The sequence below is a fragment of the Archocentrus centrarchus genome, chromosome 2 (assembly GCF_007364275.1).
Source record: "Archocentrus centrarchus isolate MPI-CPG fArcCen1 chromosome 2, fArcCen1, whole genome shotgun sequence".
NCBI lineage: Eukaryota > Metazoa > Chordata > Actinopteri > Cichliformes > Cichlidae > Archocentrus > Archocentrus centrarchus.
In genome coordinates, this window is record NC_044347.1 from 6,896,748 (window position 1) to 6,907,393 (window position 10,646).

A 10,646-nucleotide genomic window follows, 5' to 3' on the forward strand; every position below is an offset into this window, starting at 1 on the left:
TTAGTTGGTCCACAGTCGAAAAGGGGAGCAAATGGATGGATGTGTGTAATTAAGTGATACTGTATGATGTAACAAAGTCACCTGATTTCTTTTGTTCCTTCAGCTGAAAATGGCCTCATCAGCAGACCAAGCTCCTTCAGCTTCATCAGCAGGTAGGAGTTCAACAGGTTGTCTTAAGAAACCCAGCCTAACCAATCACAGCTCTTGTTGTTTCCATGTGAGGTCTTTGAACCTATTAAATGCTCACTGTGTTATCTTTAAAAACAAGTCTGTAAACCCATCTGTTCCAACTACTGCATGTACATTTATAATTATGACAAAGATCTCCAGTAAGGGAAAAGTTTATACTGAGTATTAAAATAATTAAGTAATTAACATAACCTAAGCTATCCACTGAAACTAGCTTCTAACATAATGCCGGGCATGTCCTACCGGAATGTCAACAAGGGAACTGTTTACCCCGGACGGACGGATGGGTGGCTGGATGGATGGATGGATTTATGGAGTTACCAGGGCCCCACCCTGGAGCCAGGCCTGGTGAGGGAGCTCGAGGGAGAGTGTCTGGTATTAGGCCATGGTGCTCAGCCGGGCGCAGCTTGAAGAGATGACTTGGGTCCACCGTCCTGTAATCCCACCACCCGCAGGAGGCGTTGTACGGGTTGGGTGCAATGTCGGGCGCTGGTGAAAGGCGGAGGCCTAGATCGACCACTCCCCGACTATCAAGACTGGCTAATGGGACACGGAAAGTCACCTTTCTGGTGGGGAAGGAGCCTGAGCTAGTGCGTGAGGAATGCATGGCCTGGGCTCTCGAACCAGTCTCCTGGAGAGGGGCTGGACTCTGTTCCAGTCTGGAGTTGCCCTCAGTGAGAGGCGGCGAGCTGGGGTGGGTATTCTTGTATCCCCCCAGCTTGCTGCCTGTACGTTGGAGTTTTCACCGGTAGACGAGAGGGTTGCTTCCCTGCACCTTCAGGCCGGGGAACGGGTCCTGACTGTTGTTTGTGCTTATGCACCAAATGACAGTTCAGAGTACCCACCCTTTTTGGAGTCACTGGGCAGGGTGTGGTCAAGGGTGCTCCATCTGGTGTCTCCATTGTCCTGCTGGTAGACTTCAACGCCCTTTAATGAGGTGTAAATTCAAATAAAAAGGCTGTATCTTACACCATTCGTCAATTGTGAAAGAGTGAGAACCCTTAAATTAAATTTTGTTCACAGCTCCAATTTTTGTCCTTCATAAAAACTGACCTAAGAAAAGATTTCTATTGTTTACTCAGGATTGTGGCCTGCCTAATGCACCCTCTAAAAGAGGGCTTCTCCAAATTTCGCGGCTGTTCCTCTTAACTCTTTATTCTTATTCCTTTTATTCTCTTTCCTTTTTTTAATTTCTATTTATTCTTCACTTTTCTATTCTCATTTTTCCTGTTTTTCTGTTGTTACTTTTCCTTTCATCCCTTGTTACTTATTTCCTCTTTTAACCTTTATTGATTAGTGTGCCTAATTTAATGTCCTGTTTTAATGGAAGCAGCTAGTAACTCATGTCTTACCGTTAATTAAATGTGGGCCCTTTTAATTAAACTCACATGGCATTAATTAGCTACCTTTACAATTACTAATTAAGCATCTTTACCTTTATTTCTCTTTTCCTTTTTCTTCTTGTAACTACTTTATCTACCTTCCCCCCTTTTGTGGTGGAGAACACCGCAATAAAACCCCAATTTAGAACATAAAATCCCTTCAAAACATACACAGCATAAATCCAACACAAAAGTTCTTTACGGTGTGATAGAAGCAGCACACACACACGATGCCATCTATTGACTGGCTGGAACCAGTCCCAGAGCATAAGAGGTCTTTGGTATGTGTGTATTTCCTTATTTGGCCATGACTGAGAAGAGGACTTTAAGGAAAAGGGCCTCAGCTATAATACTTATCTCTTAAAGTGATAAAGAAAACCACATATGGAGTTTGAAACACACAGTATATCAGACACCACATTACATTCTCTGGTTTTCCTGTGTTATGGGTTATGTTAGGTATCATTTATTTGTATCCTCAGGCCTTCTTAGTTTAATGCAAGTTTTGTTGCAGGTTTAGTTTTGTTTTGATTTCCTCAGCATGCCTGCCTCCTCATGTCTCAAGTCTGTGTTTTTGTGTTCTTGTTTATTCACTTCCTGTTTTATTTTGATAGTCACTAGCTGTGTCCAAATTCAGGGGCTTCATTCTTCGAAGCCCACAAAGACCAGAAGTGAGTGGCTGTGAATTTGGATGGTCTAGCCTTCTTATCTGCATTGTCTGCCCTTATCTCAGCGTGGCTCATGTCACCTAGCAAATGCGACAGGTGACATGAGCACAGGAGCTGAATTATTGCTCATTTTGTTTGTGGTTTATTTAATATCAGCTCTTAATTAAGAATAAGCTGTTAAAACAACACAATTCTACGTCAAGAAATGGAGCAGAATGAAGCGTTTCAAATATGCTCCATTCTGGGGGCGCTCCAGTCTCCGTTTCCATGTAAATGGATGAAAATGCTCTTTGGTTGCTGCTCCTATATTCATACGATCAACTTGTGACCTGCAGCATTTTCAACGTCTTGCGTTTATGTGTAAATGACGATTGTTTCTGAAATGTTTCCATGTAAAAGCGTTACTTTCAAAAATGAAAACGGCTGTATGAAACTATTTCCACTGAAAACGCTCTTGTGTAAACGGGCCCTTAATAAACTGATTAAAAAGGCCGACCATTATTGGCTGCAAACAAGACACTCTGGAAAAGAGATGCTGGACAAATAACCCAGATCACCCTCTATTCACAGCAGCCTAGATCTATTGCAGCATAACTAATGGAGGGTTCAGGGTCACCTGAAATGCATGAATTAGCTTTTCAGCATCACTCTGAGACGGGATGTTTCTAATTTTAGAAATATTGTGCAAATGCAAAAAAGCAGTCCTACATATTTGTTTAATATGTGCATTGATGGACATATCCTGGTCAAAAAGGACTCCAAGATTCCTCACAGTGTTACTGGAGGCCAAAGTAATGGCATCCAGAGATTTTTAGGATTTGTAACTTCAGTTTTATCTGAATTTAGAAGCAGGAAATTAGAGGTCATTCAGGCCTTTTTGTCTTTAAGACATTCCTGCAGTTTAACTAATTGATGTGTCATCTGGCTTCTTGGATAGATAAAGCTGGGTATCATCTGTATAACAATGAAAATTTATGCAATGCTTTCTAATAATATTAGGCTAAGGGAAGCATGTATAATGTAAATGTAAATCTAAAAGGTGAAATTCTCATTTAAGTGTGTCTTTTACTTCATTCTATAGAGAACAAAGTTGCTGATGTGCGGACAGAGTTTGTGAAGAGGGTGACAGAAGAAAGCCTTAAACAGCTCCTTGAGGCTCTTGAAAGAGATGAAGTCTTGAATGATTTGGAGAAAGAAGCGATACTGGAGGAGAACCAAACCAGAGCAGATAAGGCACGTTGCTTCATTGACACAGTAAAGAAAAAAGGAGACAGAGCCTGCAGGATGATGATCAGACATCTTCAAAGAACAAATCCTGCACTTTCCATTCAGCTGCGTTTGTCCTCTGGATCATCTGCTCAGTTAGGTGAGACCACATTTTTCTGTAATGATGGTACCATTGTACGCTTTCTTTAAAAGTTTTAAAAGTAAGACCTGTCTCCATCCCTTTGTATGTTGGCCAGCATTCATTTCAAATGTATCCCTAATTGGTTTTTCAATTATTAGAAAATTCTAAATTTGTTCCCTACAACTTTATTATTGGAGTTATATATTTTATATATATATATATATATATATATATATATATATATATATATATATATAGGCCTTCTGAATCCTGCATTGGGGTCCACCAGCCAAAATAAAGATGAAAACTATACGACGATTGGTACAAAAACCCCTTTTTCTTGCAGATATTGGACCAGAGGTGGCCTACCTAAATGTAATTGATTTAACCTCACTGTCCACCAGTGAGGCTACCAGTGTTGTGATGCTGTGCTTACCTGGCAGATGCTTCTTCACATTTTAAAGTAGACTTTTCCCAGACAATAGAAATTTACTATCACAAAGCCGCAATTTGCATTTCGTTGTGATATTGTTGTTTCTTTCGCCCCCAAATTCCAAATGATGCATCCTTCGATCATATAAAATAAGTTATCTATGCCAAGCTCGTTAGCTAAGGTATACAATATGTTTGGATATCTTCGACTGGTATGCAGGTAACTATGGAGGAGAGAGAGAATTACAGAAACAGAGAAACAAAATCTGTGAGATTTATTTTATATTTTTATAATTTTGAAGAATGGTCAAAATATTATTTCTAAATGTTAAATTAAATACTGTTAATCTAAATTGCAAGAACAGTGTTACAGTTCCTGTTACCACAACAACTTAAGTAAACTCTGAGTTACACCATAAAACATTAACCCCAACTCTATATAAGTACAGCATTCACATCCTGTTCTTGAAATTGAAGAACCAACTGCCAGTATCTTGTTTTCAAATTTATACATAAGTTTACTTTATTTTCCTCTGGTTTTTCAGAGGTTCTTGACGAGTGTAAGCCAAAACTTCAATCTACTCTGAAGAAAAAGTTTCTCTGTATGTTTGAGGGGATTGCAAAAGCAGGTATCCAAACCTACTTGAATGAGATCTACACAGAGCTCTACATCACAGAGGGAGGGACTGCAGAGGTCAATGATGAACATGAGGTCAGACAGATTGAAACAGCATCCAGGAAACTAGACAGACCAGAAACAACAATCATACAAGAAGACATCTTTAAAGGCTCACCTGGAAGAGATGAACCAATCAGAACAGTGCTGACAAAGGGAGTGGCTGGCATTGGGAAAACAGTCTTAACACAGAAGTTCACTCTGGACTGGGCTGAAGACAAAGCCAACCAGGACATCCAGTTCATGTTTCCATTCACTTTCAGAGAGCTGAATGTGCTGAAAGATGAAAAGTTCAGCTTGGTGGAACTTGTTCATCACTTCTTTACTGAAACCAAAGAAGCAGGAATCTGCAGCTTTGAAGACTTCCAGGTTGTGTTCATCTTTGATGGTCTGGATGAGTGTCGACTTCCTCTGGACTTCCACAACACTGAGATCCTGACTGATGTTACAGAGTCCACCTCAGTGGATGTGCTGCTGACAAACCTCATCAGGGGGAAACTGTTTCCTTCTGCTCACCTCTGGATAACCACACGACCTGCAGCAGCCAATCAGATCCCAGCTCAGTGTCTTGGCAGGGTGACAGAGGTCAGAGGGTTCACTGACCCACAGAAGGAGGAGTACTTCAGGAAGAGATTCAGAGATGAGGAACAGGCCAGCAGGATCATCTCCCACATCAAGACATCACGAAGCCTCCACATCATGTGCCACATCCCAGTCTTCTGCTGGATCACTGCTACAGTTCTGGAGGATGTGCTGAAAACCAGAGAGAGAGGAGAGCTGCCCAAGACCCTGACTGAGATGTACATCCACTTCCTGGTGGTTCAGGCCAAAGTGAAGAAGGTCAAGTATGATGGAGGAGCTGAGACAGATCCACACTGGAGTCCAGAGAGCAGGAAGATGATTGAGTCTCTGGGAAAACTGGCTTTTGATCAGCTGCAGAAAGGAAACCTGATCTTCTATGAATCAGACCTGACAGAGTGTGGCATCGATATCAGAGCAGCCTCAGTGTACTCAGGAGTGTTCACACAGATCTTTAAAGAGGAGAGAGGGCTGTACCAGGACAAGGTGTTCTGCTTCATCCATCTGAGTGTTCAGGAGTTTCTGGCTGCTCTTCATGTCCATCTGACCTTCATCAACTCTGGAATCAATCTGCTGGAAGAACAACAGACAAATTCCAAGTGGTCTAAATTATTTACTAATCTAAAACAACTTCAGGACTCTAGTGAAAAATCTCTCCACCAGAGTGCTGTGAACAAGGCCTTACAGAGTCCAAATGGACACCTGGACTTGTTCCTCCGCTTCCTCCTGGGTCTTTCACTGCAGACCAATCAGACTCTCCTACGAGATCTTCTGACACAGACAGGAAGTAGCTCACAGAACAATCAGGAAACAGTCCAGTACATCAAGGAGAAGCTCAATGAGAATCTGTCTGCAGAGAAAAGCATCAACCTGTTCCACTGTCTGAATGAACTGAATGATCGTTCTCTAGTGGAGGAGATCCGACAGTCCCTGAGTTCAGGAAGTCTCTCCAAAGATAAACTGTCTCCTGCTCAGTGGTCAGCTCTGGTCTTCATCTTACTGTCTTCAGAAGAAGATCTGGATGTGTTTGACCTGAAGAAATACTCTGCTTCAGAGGAGGCTCTGCTGAGGCTGCTGTCAGTGGTCAAAGCCTCCAACAAAGCTCTGTAAGCTCTGTAACAACTTAAATACATTTTAAAAGCAGGAAATTACTTTCTTCATATGATCCATATGCTGTGTGAAAACCTATTGATTTCTTAGTATTTGTCACACTTTCATTTTTTTCAGATCAGCAAACAAATTTTAATAATATAACCATTGTTAATATTAGACAACATGTAGTTTAAATGATAATTGAGTTCATTTATTAAAAGAATTAATTGATTTCATTATTATTTCCCCTTAATTAATTAAAGCATCATTTAATAACCCAAGTAAACATAAAATACAGTTATCTTTGTCTAATATTAAAATTTCTTTGATGATCCAAAAAATGCGAGTGTGACAAATATGTAACAAACTAAGAAATCAGTAATGGGGCAAATACTTTCACAGCACTGTATTAAGGTTGGAAACAAGTTAAGGAGATGAGATAAAGGAGCAGCTCTCTGGATTCACAGTTACATTAAGCTTTGATTTAAACTAAAAAAGTCAGACCAACAGTCAGAAATATCCTCCTTTTGTGATGGATCAGGGTTGCTACACACACACACACACACACACACACACACACACACACACACATGCACATGCACCATTATGCACATATTCAAAGCACATGTCCATTGATGCTCAGCCATGTCTGTGCTGGTTATCTGTGGAAGAGTGACACGTAACTGTAGCAAAGCCGATTTAACCGATTATGATGCTCAGAATAAGGATATTAATTTAATGCATTAATGGGGAAATTAGATTAAAAGATTGGTGAGCTATTGCCCGTCACTTTTTACTTACTTTACTTTTACTTTACTTACTTTATTCATTTTTAAAGCACTTTAAAAACAGCAACTGCAACAAAGTGCTGTACACTAAAAAGAGCAAAGACAACAAGAACAACAATAATAAAACAGGAAATACAAAATTAATAAGATCTCAATGTATACTAAAAGCCAGTGAATAAAAATGTGTCTTTAAAAAAGTTTTAAAAGTTGACAATGACAGGGCACTCCTGATGTGTAAAGGGAGATTGTTCCATAAAACAGGGGCAGAAATGCTAAAAGCTCTATCGCCTCTGAGCTTTAACTTAGATCTTGGGACCTCAAGTAGCAGCTGATCAGCTGATCTGAGGCAGCGAGTTGGGAGATAAGGAGTTATTAGCTCAGACAGGTACGATGGAGCTAGACCATGAAGACATTTGAACACAAATAAAAGAATTTTAAAACAGACTCTGTAGTGAACTGGTAGCCAGTGTAGAGAAGCCAAAACAGGAGAAATACGCTCCCTTCTTCCAACACCAGACAGGAGCCAAGCAGCAGCATTTTGAATCAGCTGAAGTCGTCTGAGGGAGGACTGACTGATACCAAAATAAAGGGCATTACAGTAGTCAAGCCTAGTAGTGATCATAGCACGGATCACCAACTCCAAGTGCTGCTTAGAAAGGAGGGGCTTAACCTTAGTTAATTGTCTTAAATGATGACCATCATTGATACCATCGTCCATACGCTATACTGTATGTTATATCTCTTCAGGCTGAGTAGCTGTAACCTGTCAGAGAGAAGCTGGGAAGCTCTGTCCTCCTCTCTTCAACTAGAAGACTGTGAGCTGACAGAGCTAGACCTGAGTAACAACAACCTGCAGGACTCAGGATTGAAGCTGCTGCTTGCTGGATTGGAGAGTCCCCGCTGTAAACTGGAGACACTCAGGTCAGATCATGTGGTTTGTGATTTGACGTGAGATCTGTTTACCAAATACTTGTTAAATTTAAGTTATGTCCTGACATGTCCTTACTTGTAAATTTCTTTCAAAGTGGTTTTTTGATTTTCATTGCATCTAAAACCAGATTTTTAGCTCTTTGAATAAGTGCAAAGCTTCCAGTTTTCTTGCAGTTAACAGCTGCTTACAAGCACTGAAGTCTATATTTCCATGTGCCAGTAACTGAGAAAATGGCAGAAATGAACACACAAATAACTCAGGGCCAGACTGGATGCTTTGGGGTTCTGGCAGAGACCCTTCAAACTTCAGGTAGAAACTGCCAAGAAAAAAATCACTTGTTGCCAATGCATTTTCTGTCATGAAAATGCCCCAAAACACCAACATTTGTTGTGTATGTCTTGTCTTGACAAAGTTCACCATGCACACAGCATCATCCAACACAGAACCTGGCTCTGATGGTAAAGTCTTGGCAACCGGTGCCTCACGGTACAGTAAACAGTGTGTACCGATAACATCTGCGTGTAACTCTTTCACTAACGAAGCCTTTGGTGCACCCGACCATGGCCGCTGTTCCATCAGTGCAGATACTCATGCATTTTTCCCTCTTAAGTCCTCCTTAATCAAGATATTCAGATGTGGCCTGAAAAATTGCCTCTCCTGTTGTTTTTTCTCTGGCATTGCCTTGCAAAATAGGACGTTTTCTCTAATGGAGCCTCCATCCACAAATCACACATTGGCCAAGAACTGAGCAAGTCCACTAATGTCTACAGACTCATCACGTTGCAATGCAAACTTCACATTGATGTGTATATTTTCCAAAACAAAACTTTCAGTGTCTACAGGCATGTCATCGATATGTCTGGCAATTGTGTTATCTGAGAGAGGAACTTTGGCTATTTCTTTTTAAGTGCATTAGGGGCATCTTATTCACATTGGCTTTACAGGCAGGTAGAATTAATGTCCAGTTATTAGGTTTATGGGGCAATTACATTTTCACACAGTGCCAGGTAGGTTTGGATAGCTTGATTTTAATGAATGAAATTATAATTTAAAAATTGCATTTTGTATTTCCTTTGGTTGTCCTTGTCTAATATTAAAATTAGTTTGATCTGAAACATGTGTGACAAATATGCAAATAAAAAAATAAATCATGAAGGGGGCAAATACTTTTTCACATCACTGTAAGCAGTAAGAATGATTGTGACCAATAACACTTTGAAAATTAACATCTAATGCTGAACATTTGTGATGAGTCATGACTCGTGTGCATCGGGCAATTAGCCCAATACAGGAAGTCTTCAGCAGCTCTCTGTTTAAAGGGTCTGAGTTTCTGATGCTGTGAGAATTACTGTATTAGAAATTTACAGAAACTGTTTAAGCTGGTAGTGAAGAAACTACCTCTACCAGCCAGATTCTGACCCCACTATCCTCTGATGATGCAACCAACTAGCAACCTTTATAGCTAAAAGTGATCACAGCCACACCGTTAATGTCAGCTCTCCTCTACTTGCTCTTGGTAAAATGGCAGGTTATTACTTTAGTGGCTAGAAAAACAGGTCCCAGGGATCTGTTACCTTTAAGGGAGAGAAAAACCTGTAAGAACCACTAAAAGAAATCCACTGAAACTCATATGCAAGTTTTACCTTTACTGTTATAGAAAGAGTTAAAAAGGGAATATCCACAATTTAGAAATGCAGATAAGATGTTTTATTTAAGCAATTTAGCAAGAGCAAAGAAAAAACTCAATCAAATAATAAGAATCACATAAGCATATCACCTGAACTTTACCAGGTGATATGTTTATGCTAATCTACTCTGTGCTAATGCTGATTTCTGTGTAAGTAGAGACTCCATACAAAGTCCTCCAACTCCTTTGACACTTCAATCCAACACGACAAAAATTAGTAAAGAAAAAGCCAAAAATGATACTTTTCTTCAGTAACGAGTAATCTAACGAGTTACTATTCGCAATCCAGTAATCAAATTAAAGTTACTTATCCAAGTCACTGTGCATTACTATTTTTGTCACTTTCCTTAGTTAATAGATATATTTTTGCTTTGTTCTTGAGTCTCGGGGAGTGACATCTGGCCAATGTGACAATTAAGTCATGTTTTCAGCATGAGGTCAATAATACCACACAGTGACACAAACGTAAACAATGAAAGGAGGAGAGAGATGCACTTTTTCTAGCTAGAAAGGCACAAATCAAGAGGAGGAGGTGTGTGCCTAATGATTAATAACAACTGGTGTGACAGTAGGAATGTCGTCCCTCTGAAACAATCATGTTCACCTAACCTGGAGCTCCTAACCCTGAAATGCCGTCCCCACTACCTGCCCCGCGAGTTTACTTCGGTCATCTTCAGCGCCGTCTATATTCCACCTCAGGCGGACACAAACACTGCACTATCCGAGCTACATGAGGCTATTTCCACCTATCAGGCTAACCAGCGTGATGCGGCTCTCATCGTAGCCGGGGACTTTAACAGTGCAAACTTGAAAAAGCTGATACCGGAGTTGATTCAACACATCGACTGCCCCACCAGAGGAGAGAGGACCCTAG

The 10,646-nt window shown here is 40.5% G+C and overlaps 1 protein-coding gene across 1 annotated transcript; it reads left to right on the top strand.

Moving 5' to 3' along the window:
• The first annotated feature begins 109 nt into the window (after positions 1 to 109).
• On the top strand, positions 110 to 6,384 carry LOC115798462 (protein NLRC3-like). Its single transcript, XM_030755309.1, has 3 exons — positions 110 to 152; positions 3,321 to 3,605; positions 4,565 to 6,384. The coding sequence occupies exons 1-3, from the start codon at positions 110 to 112 to the stop codon at positions 6,382 to 6,384; spliced, it is 2,148 nt and encodes a 715-aa protein (XP_030611169.1).
• Positions 6,385 to 10,646: the final 4,262 nt, after the last annotated feature.

Bases quoted from the DNA above. Each gene is read 5' to 3' on its own strand.
- LOC115798462 (XM_030755309.1), top strand. From the start codon at position 110: ATGGCCTCATCAGCAGACCAAGCTCCTTCAGCTTCATCAGCAG. The intron at 153-3,320 runs GTAGGAGTTCAA...TTCATTCTATAG, and splicing joins TCCTTCAGCTTCATCAGCAG to AGAACAAAGTTGCTGATGTG. The intron at 3,606-4,564 runs GTGAGACCACAT...CTGGTTTTTCAG, and splicing joins TGGATCATCTGCTCAGTTAG to AGGTTCTTGACGAGTGTAAG.